The 16004-nt window shown below is 38.6% G+C and overlaps 1 protein-coding gene across 1 annotated transcript in view; it reads right to left on the bottom strand.

The window, feature by feature from the left end:
* The window catches only part of LOC118809307 (cadherin-18), a 135073-nt gene that overhangs the window by 101921 nt on the left and 17148 nt on the right, over positions 1-16004 (bottom strand). The window contains exon 2 of the mRNA XM_036572470.1: positions 2754-3400. Coding sequence (XP_036428363.1) covers positions 2754-3002 — 249 coding nt within the window. The 5' untranslated portion in view covers positions 3003-3400. The remainder of the gene's footprint in view (positions 1-2753; positions 3401-16004) is intronic.

Here is a 16004-nt window from a genome sequence, read left to right as displayed (position 1 = left end):
GTGCCCAGCGGGCAAAGCAAGGTCCATAAAGGAATGGCTGAGTGAGTTTGGTGTGGAAGAACTTGACTGGCCCTCACAGAACCCTGACCTCAACCCCATCAAATACCTTTGGGATTAATTAGAACAGAGATTGAGAGCCAGGCCCTCTCGTTTCAACATCAGTGTCTGACCTCACAAATGCTCTTCTGGATGAATGGGCACAAATTCCCAAAAAAACACTCCAAAATCTTGTAGAAAGCTTGATAGAAGAGTGGAAGTTGTTAAGCAGGGACCAATTCCACATTAATTTCTCTGGATTTAGAATAGGATGTCATAAAAGCTCATGTAGGTGTAATGGGTAGATGTCTCCCTATAGTGTATTGGGTCAAGTTCCAGTCAACAGAATAAGCAGCAATGCTGTGGTCAGGCAACTAACTGCACTACTGGAATTTCTAACATGACACCCACTGACATCCACTGCAAACAGTGCAGTATATCAAGATGCTAATGGATTTACAGCCACTGTTTACTGATTGATCAGTTGGCTGATTTTGGAGATGCAAAGTTGTATTACTAAAGCAACAAAATTCTACAATTCACAAATGAATTCAGGTAACAGTTTAACCAACATCATTTTTGCTCACTTTATAAGCCACTGAAAAGACAGAGAGGAAGCTGGTTGACCTGCTGAGCTCATCTCTACTTCGGAGAGAAAAAGGAGCGAAGAAAGACGAACATTAAGAAAGAAAACAGTTTGAGGCAGGGCATGGTTCTTTCTTTATTTTTTCCCCAAGACAGTCATCTGTGTGACTTTAAAAGGCACTTTCAGTCTGCACAACTGTGTAGCTCTGATTTTGAAGCAGTAGGCTGTCAGTCATCTATGACGCTTGTACCAGAGTTTGATGGAAGAAAACCTAAAAGTCGGCTCGCAATGAAACATAAAACAGTGAATATAGGCACTGCAGTCACAATGTTAAAGCTGTTGCCATAAATGAGCTCTCCTGAGTTCACTCCTAAAAGCCATTTTATTTTAGACTACTTCTCTCACCTGGACAAAATAAAACAGCAGCAGACTGAAAGTGGCATCAAGACCTTCCCTTTCAGAAGACGTTTCAAGTAGAAATCTGTCATATCATTCTATCAAATCATAAAATTGCACGTACGTGACCCAAAAAGCCAGATGGACAGATGAGTGAATTGCTGTCTGTTAAATATTTTCTTTCATCTTGGACTGGGTAGAGCCAATTGAGTTCCAGATGTCACTGCAGAATGATGTGATGATGGCAGGAATTATGACTAATCGCTAAAACTGCCATCACTTCAAATTTGTTAACTCAGGCATGAGATCCATCATTTGACTAAGCCGAAATCAAACAGATATATACTTGGTAGTACTGGATGTCTAACTCTAAATACATGAATCCCATGTATCTGCTTTGTTATTCCATGACAGAATGGCTAATCCACAGCAAAGCTCCTATATCAAACACAGTTCTCCGCTCCTGTAAGCCCTGTGCTCTCCTTTTCTCTGAACAATTAAACCCTCATTGTTGCTACAGTACATGATAATATTTATTATAGATTTATGTTGAATGTAATTTATACTGAAGTTTGATTCCTTTATGGTAAAACTGGTTTCTAGAATTAGTTACTTTGCATTAGTATGGAATGCTAAAACCATTTGATTTAGTTGTATTCATTATCAATGCAGAAACCATCTTGGTTAATTGTATTTAATGATGTATTTGGTGAAGTTCCAGTAGACCAAAAAAAACAGGAACACTGTGGTCAGGCAATTAACAGAGGCACCAGAGATTTCTAACATGACATCCAATGACACCCATTGCGAACAGTCCAGTATATCAAGATGCTAATGGATTCACAGCCACTGTTTACCAGTTGGCGTGGACAAGGGAGCCATGTTTCACAAGTCCGACAAGGCTGCGAGGCAAACATAGAGAGCAGACATGCATCCGGCCAAAATGATGATGGCTGTCAAAACTCCGACCCAAGCCAATAATTCACCCGACTTTTCTGAGCTCACAATGCCACATCCTGCTGCACTAAGCTAACTGGGTACGTAGATGTTATCGATCATGGCCAACTGTTGCATGAAAGTGATGAAATATGGGCAACAAAAGAGAAAGAAGTGACTACTAGATTTATAGTAAACTCTGTATACCCTGTATAAAAGAGTTTACCTTAACCCTTAGAAGTTGCAATTATCGCAGGTGACAACAGCAGTTGTTGTTTTATGCAGTTCCATTTTGTGCAGAGAAAAAAAAAAAAACAATACATTTGCCACAGTTTGTTTTTTCTTGACATTTTGAAAGATGGAAAAAAGTCAGCAAACTCAAAGCTGTCAATGCAGAATGCAAATGCAATGTAAATGTGGTTATTACATAAACGGTGTAATTATGTAATTACATTTTAAGATTATGGCAAAACTACTTAGTCTTGATTCGTCTTCTGAGTCTTCTACAGTTTAAACAATCTTGTATAATGGCAATATATTTGCCACTGCATGTGACAGTTTCAAGTCAAGACTGTAATTCTGAGGTATAGGCTGGAAACAGGTTTCTTGCTTAGGCATGTATGAATGCTGTACTGGAAACTGGAAGAACTGGACATAAATGAAGCTTCTTGGGTGTAGTAATACCGTTTTATATTAATTTTGTATATTGCTGTTTCACCTTCATAAGGTATCCCAAAGTATTTTTGTAAATGTAGTATTTAAGACAGAACCAAAGCTAGTAACAAGATGCAATGCTTACCTTCCCCACATACTGTGCTTCTGGTCCCATGTGCTCCTCCAAGACAAAGAACTGGTTCCATATCCAGCCTCGTTTCGGCCTATGGTGGACCTCTGTCTCCCCATCTTTAGTCTGGTTGTGACTATGGGTCAGGTTGTGGTTTCTGGAGATCACTTTGGCTTGTCCATGGTGGCTTGCCCCACAGCCCCTCTCCAAGAAGCAGAGACACAAAAGCACAGGGCACAGACAGGACGTTGGGCTCACCTTCATGATGGCGAGTCTGAATAATATTCCCAGTATTCCAAATTATTGGGATTTCCCAAATTATCACAATATTCCAAATAATTGAGATATTCCAGGAGCAATTATATTCCTATGGATGTTCTTCTTCTCCACTTCTTCTTCCTCCTCACCTTCAGCTACCTCCACTGATGTGGCACCCCTCCTTGGTGGTCTTTTAGAAGGGCTAGATCCAAGCAAATAGTGGGCCACGGTCAGAGGTCCATAAAGCTTTGTGGATGCTCATGTTTCAGTCTTCCATCTCAGGAAGCAGACAGAAGTGCATTTACATAATGGACTCTGCGGGGTCTTGACTCAGGAAACAATTGCTGTTGTCTTTAGAAAGGTCCTAGTGAAGTTGCAAAGAGACACATGCCATCTTGAGTATCCTGTGAGGAAAAAAAGGAGATTGTAAGCTTGATATTTATATCATACAGTTAAAGGTATAATACCAAAAAGATAATATTACACAAAGCATATTTATAGCCATGTTCATGCATGCAGCCCCACTTTATGCTTAATTATTTAGGATTGTACAATGCTGTGCAAAAGTCAGAGACCACCTATTGTTTATTTAATTTCCAATAAAATCAGCCATTAAGTAGAAGTTATTCATTTTTCAAAGAAAGCAAAAGGAAACAAATATTTTACAGAAAATCAACTTTAAACCATTGTGTTACAGCTGTGTCCTCCTAGCAAAAGGTTTTCCCAGAGCCACTGACATTATGTTACCTTTCAAAGAGACACTGACTTTCACAGAAGCACCTACCCACACACACCTTATCTGCCTTGCAAATTTCTTTTTATGTGCATCTGAATTGGCTAAAGGAGATATTTCTGAGGAAACTGGAAATAAAATATCCTACTTGCATAAGGACTTGGAAAGTCAAAGAAAAATAAGTGAAAAAACAAGAGTTTCCAAAAATATTAAAATGTATAGAGAAAATTGCTACTGGTCCGAAACGATGTGTAACTGTCAAGAAGCTGTTACTGAGAAAAGGACAAAGACAAAATAGAGAACATTAAAAAATAAAGAACATTTGCATTAGAACATGAAAACTGATCGTGAGAAGCAGAAAGTACAACAAACGTCTGAGATTAAACTTTGGATGTGTTTACAAAAAATATTTCCTTTCAGATTTCTTTAAGAAACTGAAATCAGGTCTCCCAAATATATAATATAAGTGTCTTCTCATGGACTCCAACATTAGTCAGTCACATGACCCAGCCAACCAATCATCCATCAGTCATCAGATCTCAGTCACCAGAATTGTAATTGTTCTCACCTGTTACCTTTTGTATATATACCTGTCTGTTTGTCTCCTCTGTTTTGCCAGTGCACACAAGGCCTTCTCATTTGTTTGCTCTCCTATTATGACCTTGTTTTGCCTATTGTTTCTCAGATTTGTCCCTTTGGCTAAGCTTACCGGTTTGTTTGTTCCTTGGTTTAGACCCTTGCTTGTTTCCTCCCTACTCTTTTTGCCTCATCCTATGTATTGTGTTTTTTCTTTTTTGGTTTTTGACCTGGTTCCCCATTGGGTTAAGAAGATCCATAAACAATAAATAGCCAAAACTATGCAACTAATTAGTCATCTTTTAATGTAATCAAGACTGCAGCTCATATAAAAAAAATGCATTTTCCTCTATTGTGGAAGTCTGAATAATAACTGATTCAGAGAATACTGCAAAGGGTTGGAAAGGGGACTTAAGTATTTTACCAGCATGAAGCATAATAAACCAACCAAATATGGACTGACATGAGAATTGAGAGCCCTATTTTTAAAATAATCAGAAGAAAACTCCTTCTTCACTGCACTACTTGTGAGCATTCCAAAGCAGAGATGGAGGTTAGCACTGCATATATTTGAGCGCTGAATATGAATTTGGGTACTGACAGCTCGCATTCACTTACACTAATAGTTTGTCACACACTGGCAGAACATCAAGATTTTGTGAAAGTGCATTTACTGTAAGTGCAAGTTTTTTCAGCATACACTTCACTAAAATATGCACATGTATACACTCAAAAGAAGTTATCTTAAATAAATCTCAGTGAATTAAATAGTGCCTAAAACTAAAGGAGTACATATAACTTTACAGTACACGTGAACTTCAGTGATCACATATGACTTCCAAAGGAGATGCATATTCACACGTTTAGTAGTCCTGCTTTTTGTGACAACTTTGGAAAGCACTGATGTATTTCAGATGAGTAATTGCTGTATGTCGTAACAGCACAGAATACAGATGAGTTGCAGATGCACATGCACAAAGCTCTACATCAGCCAGCTGATTTAGAGAGCGGTATCCAGATCTGTAGTCAAAAAAAGCCAGGAGAAACATCAACCAGAAGCAGTGCTCAGAGTACCAATTAGGATTATAGGAAGACATCACAAATGACTGGGGAGCTGGTTGATAACTGCATAATTCGACACAGGTGTGCTCCGAAGTGAAGTGGGTGGAACTGCAGCAGGTTGGGTTGCGGAGGGTGTGACGGCTGTAGCTTCACAGAAAGATCCCTTAGAAACTGTTTCTGTCCTAACAAAACTATATATCTCTAAAGTCGTAACTTTACACCTGTGAAAAATGAAATGTTGAATTTACTTAAACATGTTATGTCAAGTGGTTCCACACAATTGTGTTAAATAGCTTCTAGGAAACTTGACTGAGTAATGTGAACTCAATGCATTCAAGTACATTGCTCTAAAGCAAGGGTGCCCAATCCTGGTCCTGGAGGTCTACCACCCTGCAGAGTTTAGCTCCAATCCCAATCTAGCACACCTGACCCAGGTAATAAAGGCCTTCAGTGACATATCAATATTTCTGAAAACCGCAGGGTGGTAGATCTTCACGACCAGGATTGGGTACCCCTGCTCTAAAGTTAGTAATTCTAATTAACTGGATCATTTTTATGTATTACTCCTTTTTTCAACTTAATATGGTTATATTCAACTAATAAAAAAAAATTATTTCAAGTTAGATCTATGTCGTTTAGTTGGTACTGTGCTTCCTAGTCATTGTAGAAATGTGCTTGAGAATGGTAACTGGATCTCACAGCCAGCAACAGTGAGACTGGGTGGTTAACTATGGAGTACAGAGGTGCAACCGTCCAAGTGTTAGCCTTATCAATGGGAGGTTGCGGGTTCTGTCCCTGGCAATATCTCAGCCTGGCTTCACATGTCTCAGAGGAGGCACATGCTAACTTTCACCCTCCCAGCTTGGTAGCATCATGTGATAGGAGAAGACCTTTCCCTAAATACATCAAGGACAAACCACTCATATCACTAATGTTACCAAGTGTTGCTACCAACACTTGCTTTCATGGAGGAGTCACATTTTTTCTTCTTTGTAGCTTAAACATGCATTGATTGAGAATGACACAATTCCGAGCTCTGACTTCCCACTTCCAAGTCAAGATATATGTAGAATTTCTGCACATTGTAGCATTGACCAATCAAACACTTATCAATTAAATCTGACAACTCTCTGTATTTCTTTGAAACAATACAAGTTTTATTTAGATAGAGTTAGAGTTTAGGAAAAGGCAAAAAGAGCCTCTTTAACTCTTCATTATGTAAGTTAATATAACAAGATTTTATTCTAAGCAGTTTTGGACCATTTCTACCGGTCCATCCTTCACACAATGTAGAAAGATCCTTTAGGGAACCAAAGTGGTTCTTCTTTCCCATCTCTAAAAAGAGCCATTTTTGCACCTTTACTTTAAAGAGTACAATATAAAGGGAAGCTGTTGCTTAAAAATGGTGTAGAAAATAGTAGCAAAAAATACAAGCAAATTAACAAAAATTATGCAGTATTGACATGACAGTTGCAAGAAACCTTTCACACATGCAATTACATGCCTCAGTTGCAGCCACTGATGACATGTACAAAGGGAGCTAGGTGTTAAACCAGGCCTAATGCCTACAGCACAGCACAGCACAATAGAGAGAGGGGGAACTGGGCGCAGCATCAGAGAAGAGAGGAAAGAAAAGGAAGAGGGTGGCCAGGGACGAGACACAGAGAAAGAGAAAGGACACGGGAGAAAGGGTGTGAATGAAATGCAGCCAAGACTATATTAACTGATAGAAAACCAAGTTAAAGCTAGATGGTCAAGGACGGCTGCTCTGAAAGAAAAGGCTGTCAGTATAGCATTAACTTCACAAAAGTGAAGGGAAAAAAAAAACATTTCAGATTTTACTCATGACATTCCTAGAAAAGTGCTTTTAGCTTTAGTCTCAAACCTCTACACTTATTTGACTGACGTGTGTAGGAAGACATTTCATAAACACCTAAGATGAATAGATAAGGTGACGATGAGTGAAAGCTGATGTTGCTTATTAGCATGAAATCTGATGCTAATAGACAACAGCGGCTTTATTTATTTATTTATTTTTGTTAGTCACTCAGGTGTTGTTTTAAACTACCCTACAATAAATATATTTCTAATGCACCAACCATAACAACTCATTCCGATAGTGACACAGTTGCCACACAGTAATAAGCCCCTTGCCCTGGAGTGCAGCGCTGTGTGGCAGGGCTAGGAGAACTGTTTGGATCAGCTTCGGCAGTATGTGTTTAGGATTTGGAGAGCTTGAGTGTGAGTGCTAATTCTGGCAGCTTCAGAGGTGCTCTTCAGTCAGAAGGCTGTTGGTCTGATAGTGTTGCTGATTGTAATTAAAATACCTCACTCTGCATCATCTTTTATAGCCGCCCCCAACACCCAGCCTTTTCAGGGCTCCTGCCTCCTGTCTTACAGCTCTATATACTCAGAGGCTGCAGGCTAGTGCTAGTTTGCTTAACCTCACTTTTTGGTTAAGATCAGAATTCAGGTTAAAAGCTGATGCTAGGCCTGCATTAGATTCAAAGAACATCACTGATGGATTCCAGAAAGATGCATCGGCTAGTCTGAAAGCTCAGTTGACCTCTAACAGAGGCATTTGTAGAACAAAAGGTTTAACTACTTTTCTATTAGGGGTGTAACAATTCCGAAAATACATAATTTGGTTTGATATGATGCAGTGGTGTCTACAGTAATTCAGATAGGTAACAGAATCCACTTTTTAAGGTAACAATGGGGAAAGAAACTGCAGTAAACAGTTAAACTGATATCTTCTGTTTACATTTTTAAATGTTACTGTCAAAGATGGTTTTATGTGAGCCTCTTCACCTGATGTTCAATGGTGCAAGTGCTGAGATATAACAAGGGTTTTCCTGAGACCCAAAGCTGTTTTGTCTGATGTCTGAAACCTGACTTTGTGGCCTAAGGATGCCCTAAAACGTATGCTAGGTGGCTTTTTTGTACAGGCATGATATCCGTCTGCTGCAATTGCAGTGCCCGTCCTCCCAAGCACATTAAACCAGTGCAGGTTACCAGCTAGGTTTCTTGAAGAATCTCGTCATACAATAAATATTAATTGTACTAATGCTGGATATCACATCACCCGCTATGTTTAAAAGTTTGGTTAGGTTCATGTGTGGGAATTGTAGTGTCTTGTGGTTTGAATGAAATAATGTTTTTAGAACTGATGTGGTAAATGAGATTTTACCCTCACTGGGGGCTGTTACCATGGTGACTCAGTTAACCGTGACCAGTCCTATTTGAGACATTATTTCAGAATGACACTTAATATGCTAACATGCTAGTCACAGTACAACGATGCCATCTATCTATCTATCTAACTATCTATCTATCTATCTATCTGTCTGTCTGTCTGTCTGTCTGTCTGTCCATCTATCTGGAAGGTGAATAAGGCAGATGATTCAGGCCAAGGATGCCAAAATATAGCTAGAGGCAAACATAAAAAAGGGAGTTTGAGCAGAAAAAGAGAAACAATGATGGCAGTAGGTGAAAGAGCAAGAAGAACGTGGAGAAAGGGTCATACTTTTCACATAAAGTTTCATGTGCTACAAGCACAATTGATTACTGTAATGCTCTTCTTACTGGGCTTCCAAAGAAAACAATACAACCTCTACAACTCAGGCAAAATGAGGCAGCATGGATCCTAACAAAAACAAGAAAGAGAGATTGTATCAGCCTCGTTTTGAAAGAACTGCACTGGCTACTTGTATCTTTTAGAATAGACTTCAAACTTCTGCTGCTAGTTTTTAAGGCTCCAAGTGACCTTAAAGTACCTGTGTACCTCACAGAATAACTGTCTGTTTATGTTCCAACAAGTGATCTTAGATCTGCAAATACTGGCCTTCTGCAAATTTATTCCATAAAATATAGAAAACATGGAGATTCCTATTTCAGTTATTACGCTTCTAAACTGTGGAACTCAATTCCACCTTCTATTAGACAGTCTAGCTCAGTTCACACATTTAAGAAACATTTCAAAACATATTTCTGTAACTTAGTGTTTCATTAAAATTCTACATCTCTTTGATTTGTATCATTTTAATTTGATCTGTCATTGTCTAATATGATTTTAAATGAATACTTAATGAATAGTTTCTTCTATTACTGTTAAACCGTATCACCTGTCTGTAAAGCACTTTGAGCTCCTACTGATATCAAAAGTGCTCTACAAATAAAAGATATTCTATTATTATTATTATTATTATTATTATTGTTGTTGTTGTTGTTGTTGTTGTTGTTATTATACACTTTATTATTCTGGAGATCATTTTAGAGATGGTAAAGAAGAAAGGTATAAATGTATTATATGGGTAAAAACTTATTTTTTTTCTTTCTTTTTTCTTAGTCATTCATGAAACACTTACTAATGCAATCTCACCAGAATTAGAAACAGAGGTAAGAAGAAATTGGGAAGGGAGGGGTACTGACACAGAGAGGTGAGAAAAGTCTCATGTTTCTCTACATTCTGCTTATTGTAGCTAATGTATGTACACTAACTGCCAAATGGTTCTCAGCCTCCATCATGAAATATACATAAACAGGTGGGATGAGCATACTTGCACAAACACACACACACACACACAGAGAGAGAGAGAGAGAGAGAGAGAGAGAGAGAGAGAGAGAGAGAGATGGACAGTCTCATTCTATCGAGAGAGAAATTACACATCATTCCAAGCCTACATGAATATTCATCCAACATTTTCAGAATATCTTCTATTTTATGACAACAGCATGGGGAGAAATGTGGTATTTTTTGGTCATCTGCGTCCAATTGGCAGGAAAAGCAATGCAACACCTGCAGAAAATGACAGTTTTCTTTTCTGCACACTATTAAAAATGAGAAAACTGCTTGCAACAGATTATTCATTATGGTTGTTTCCACGAGTGAATGATTTTTTGACTGTCTCCATTTCCTTCATCTCCTCTTCTTGTCAAATGGGGTTATAAGAAACTTAGTTGATACTTAAGAATTTGCTCAAAAAAGATTTGTTCAGAAATATATATATAGGTTTTATTCCAGCCTGAAAGACAAAAGTAACTAATGGATAGAGAACAGCATTTCATTTATCCTGGACATTCTAGTTATTAGGGCTGCAAATGTCTGTCTTCATAACAACACTGTAAAGTTTCAATGCATTATAACATCTCAAATTTGATGATTTATTATTTTTTACTTATGCAATTCAGAAATATTTTATTCTGTTTGGTCTGTATACTGTTTGTGTTGGCTACTTATGTGTGTGTGTGCATTGGACAGCTCTGTTATGATAGCTAAGATACACCAATATTGTCTAGGATTAGGGGGGTTGAGTAATGGGAGAAAGAGGGAGGGCCATCGTACCCACCCAGAGAGAGTGAGACCAGTTATGCTCTCTTGGACACCTAGCTGTGGATGGCTGTGCCATCGCCAGGGATCGAACTCATAATCTCCCAAAGATACGCTGAGACAGTTGTGGTCCACTCTGGTGTCCTCCTTTATGTTTTTGTAATTGCTTAACATGGAAACAATTGAAGTTGAAGACATCGATACAAAATGTAAATTGAATGTAAATGTAACTCTTTGTGTAACTCTCAAGTCTCTTAAAGGCTAAGTTTGAGGTCAGACCAGCATAGATCTTTGACAGATTTAAGGCAGCTGCTCATGTAGAACCTTTCTGTCTCCTACTCTGTGCATGGGAGCTCAGACATGTCATTCTCCTCACACTAACACCCGTCTCACTTTTCTACAGCCTCACTGCTTACCACACCATCACACCTCTTTGTCCTCCTTCTTCACATATTTTCCATTCTTTCTATTCTACTCAGTATCGTCATGGAGCTCCATCCAGCATCTTTGGGAGGAATTAGAGTGACGTTTGTGATCCAAAACTAATCACTCACCATCAGTTCCTGACCTCACTAATGCTCTTGTGGCTGAATCACAGCAGTGTTCCGACAGTGTTCTGGAGTACAGCCTTCCCAGAGAAGTAGAGGGTGTCACCCTATTAATATCCTTGATTTCAAAAGAAATGCTGTATTTGCAGAATGAATCTACAAACTTTTTGGATGTATAATGTAGTCTCACCTACAGTACTGTATGCTGTGTATTAACAGCAGTATTATGACCACTAATCTTAGAGTTTAAATCAAAACGTTGGACAAGCTTTTCAGAACATTCACGAAAATCCCATTCAACCTAGTGAATGATTGTAGCACACAACTCAGTTTCTTGTCAAAATACCTGCATTATTAATTACACTGTGCAGCTCAATAGTGTAGCATTTCAAGCTGGAACCTCAATGCTATGCAGCGACTGTTTCTCATTAGATTCAATGGGACTTTTGGCAATGTTCTGTAAAGCTTTTTACAGTCTCAAAATCTGCTAATAAAGATAGGTCAGTTGAAAGATATGGCTGTAAAGAATGTTATCATGAGCTCAAAGGTAAGAACAGCTCTTGTATTCCATCTAGTGTGTGTTTGACGTGAAGGTGGATGGGGGGCATTAGAAAGGTAAGGAGGGAGGGAGGAAGGTAAAGGGGATCCTTTACAGTCACAGAACTGTATGGAAGAACATCCATCTGCTGCGCTCTTCTGAGAGCCATTCTTACTCAATGAAATCTATTTACTTTCAACACACTCTACTGTCAAATCTCTCTCTCTCTCTCTCTCTCTCTCTCTCTCTCTCTCTCTCTCTCTCTCTCTCTCTCTCTCTCTGTGCTGCATTGCAGCATACTGTTAGGTATGAGAGCTGGGGGAAGTTATCAGTGATAATGTGTCTGACCAAATCAATCTTCAATATAGCATTATCCCGTACTACTGCAACCAACTGAAACTCTGTTTGCTCTAGAAGTTCTACTTCACCATCAGCAGATTGTGTAAAGGTCGACACAACACTTTTTGTTTACCCCTGAACCTTTATTATCTTTTTTTATAACACTATTCCATAATGAGATTAATATGTAAATTATGTAGGGCTGTCATGATTATAGGATTAAACTCGGTTACTTGATTTAATAAAATCATTGATTAAAACTGACCTTCTCAATGAGTCTGCAGCGATTAGTTTTTAGCTTTGAAATAAAGCAGCTTGATATAGCATGTTAAAGTTTTGAGACGTACCATTTACTCCACAGTCCATAGGGTCCACAAACGTGAACCTCATAGATACAAGAAAAAAAAGATATAGGCCCTTCAAAATATTCCACTGTTTACTTTTTTTCCATTAAAGCATTGGAAAGGCTATGCATGGTTTGTTATTGTTCAGATAAGTCTTTTTTTTTGTCTGGCCACTTTTAACAGCTCTGATTACTTGATTAATGAACAAAATAATTGCTGGATCACTCAGTAGATGACTAATGTAATTAATAGTGACACCCTCAAAAATAATACAGTTAGAGAGTGAGGAACTGAAGTGTGGGTTTAAGGGGTTAAGTATGTGACTAACAGTGGTATTCACAACTGATATTGCTACTGTAAATGATCAGACACATGTTTCAGTAGCAAAAACTTCATTATCCAAAAATGAAAAACAGGTGCATAAAGATGTACATGCTAACATATGTGTGGTTAGTAACCAGTTTGAGTATAATGGGTATATGTGGGTGTGCTGGGAACCTCACAGGGAATGTGAGAGGGGCTGAAAAATAAAGAAATAAGTAGAGCTGAGCTGAAAACAAACCCACCATGATTCAGCAGATTAGGAAAGTGAGGCCAGATCGGAATGTGTTAGACCTCCAACAGGGCCTAATGATGCTAACTAAATTCAGTCATGAATGCAAAGTCAGAATTACTGGATTAAATTTGATTACTAAATACAAATATTAGATTCAAATTTACATTCTCAATGAATGTGATTAGATCATTTAAATAACATAAATAAGTGTCCCCACTGGTTATTATAAAGCAGTGTTTGGTAGTCTGAAGACTCTCCACTGTTACAATGTCAATGTCAGTTTTCCCTTTAGCCCAGGGCTGGCAGCTGTATGTTGATTTGTATCTCTTGGTTTTGTTTTCATATTAAAGAAGTGGTGATCAGCTATAAAATAAGCTTTTAATTGTCATTTTGCCTTGGTTTCATGATGAAACATTTTGTTTAAAGCATTAATAAATATGCCTTTAACTCTGAAAATAGGAATCCACAAGAGTCTTTTAGAATTCTTTTGGAGTCCAACAGATTAGCACATTCACATAATGTAAATATTCAGTTCCAATTTAATGGTACATAGGGTGTGTTTAGTACGGTTTTAGACATTCACTTCATATATATTTAATCTGTGATTGCAAACAAATTACATGGATTTCTGCATTCACTGCAATTCTAGGTCCTATTTACAAATGACAAAATACTCAGTTTGTTTGTTTGTTTGTTTATTTATTTATTAATATTTTATAATTCCAAACTGCATATGATTCATTTAGATATCCAAAGTAAGCTACATGAATACTAAGATGAGTCTGGATATCCATGTATTTGAACGGCTATATCTATCTTTCTGAAATAATTGATCAGGATAGCCTAGATCAGGTTTCATTAATCACAAATTAAAACTTTTGTATGGATACTTGCACAGGAAATGTCTTGCCACAGCCCATAAATTGGGTATTGTTGCAGGAAAACGTGGTACACTTCAGCATTTTTCTTATATCTTTTTTGGGAATGTGTTTACATTTTGCTCATAAACAAGCATTAATTTTACAAAGCAGAGACGCAGTACCAATATAGCAGCAAATGCTGAAGTGTACCACGTTTTCCTGCAACAATACCCAATTTATGGGCTGTGGCAAGACATTTCCTGTGCAAGTATCCATACAAAAATTTTTATTTTATTTATATATATATATATATATATATATATGTGTGCGTGCGTGCGTGCGTGCGTGCGTGCGTGCGTGCGTGCGTGCGTGCGTGCGTATGTATGTATGTATGTATGTATGTATGTATGTATGTTTGGAGAGGGGAATTAAACTCTTTGGACGTCTGGTTCCTGTCACCACCATTGACAACAATTCGGCTTTGGTTAGTCTCTTCAGAAGAGACCACCTCAAATCAAGCTGCTCCATGTGACATTGTTTACATTTTAATGATTTTATTATGCAGAAACTGGTGAAATTCCCCTTTAGCTTAACCTCAATAAGTAAAATGAAATAGTTTTGCCCTTTTCTCAACAAAACGAATCATGTAGCTATTGAGCCAGGGCCATTTTGTTACCCCTGCTTTTCTCTGGCCTCCTACAAAGACAGAACAATTTGTCCTGAAACTGTATGAAACACACACACACACACACACACACACACACACACACACTTATAATAGTGGCATCAGATGGTCTGATAAAGCGTCTGCTGAAAGGGAAGGAATCCCCTGTCTGTCTGCAGCAATAAGAGAGTGTCAGCTTTCAGTGCTGTACACTGAACTCTCTACAAAGTGGCTAAATGTAATAAAGCGTAGACGTTACGTGTTTATGTGTGCGAGTGAGTGAGTGTGGGTGGGTGGGAGGAGGTGGGTGAGCACGCAGGCCTGGTTGCTTTTATATTGACTTATTTTGCTGTGTGGAAGGCCACAGAAATATCCACTTGAGTCACAGAAGGAGAGGGAGATAGAGGAGTGAGTGTTTGTGTGAGTACATGAGTGTATTTCACGTTAGGGCAGATGAATCGAGCTGGATGTGAGGATGATTTGAGGTAGGGATGCGTGTATGTGTGTATGTGTGTGTGTGTGTGTCAAGAGGGATCACTAAGTAGGTAATGTGTGGACAGATCGCCCCATGGCACTTTTCTCATCTTAGACTGGAGAATCGATAGAGTGTGACTGTCCATCTCTCTCTCTCTCTCTCTCTCTCTCTCTCTCTCTCTCTCTCTCTCTCTCTCTCTCTCTCTCTCTCTCTCTCTCTCTCTCTAACCGGTGGCTATTTCTTGCTCTCTCCATCTATTTCCTGTTTCTCTCCTTTGCTGTTAAACATCACGCTTCATTCCTTTCTTTTTCATGGTTCCTGGCCAAGTCTCTCTCATTCTCGCTCTCTGCATGTTTTCTTGCTTTTCCTCCTCCTGACTGCCTCTTCCCTCCTCTCTCCCTACCTCCCCCCTCTCTCGTTACTGTAAAGGCCAATTAACACCCTCGCTCATAGTCTTCCTGCTCATAATCAGGGCTGCCTGTTGCTTCGCCACATCTTTAACACACAGTAGTGATTGACAAGGCAGCTTTGTAAGTGTGATTTAATTGAAGCTATTCTTAATCCCAACTACTGAAGTCTTTTCTTGGTAAACTAATGCCAACACTTGCAAGTTTCAGTCTCTCTTATGGCATTGTACCCATGTATACATATGTAACAAGTAGTAATAGTTCTTATTCCTAATACACAAACAGGGTAAACTTTTAGTCTTTTGTTGACTGCAGGACAAATCTGTAAGTTTTTATTATGGATAAGGCTTGAGTAGTGGAAGAGCTGATGGTGTGGATAATGAGTAGATGGCGATGACTCATGGGCTTCCAGCTAACCAGATTTTTTCTTCTCAGTGGAAAATGTGTCAGTATATTAGGTTGTTGAGGTAACGCAGAGAACAGAGAAATGTCTTTTCATTGCTTTTGGTTCAAGCTAACATCAGCTAAAGTATCTAGAGTGGTTGACCTGCTGACAGCTGCACAGTACCTGCCTTCT

Source organism: Colossoma macropomum, unplaced genomic scaffold (genome assembly GCF_904425465.1).
Source record: "Colossoma macropomum unplaced genomic scaffold, Colossoma_macropomum, whole genome shotgun sequence".
In the NCBI taxonomy this organism is placed as follows: domain Eukaryota; kingdom Metazoa; phylum Chordata; class Actinopteri; order Characiformes; family Serrasalmidae; genus Colossoma; species Colossoma macropomum.
The sequence above is the reverse complement of the archived record's forward strand: the minus strand, read 5'-3'. Positions and strand labels throughout refer to the sequence as shown.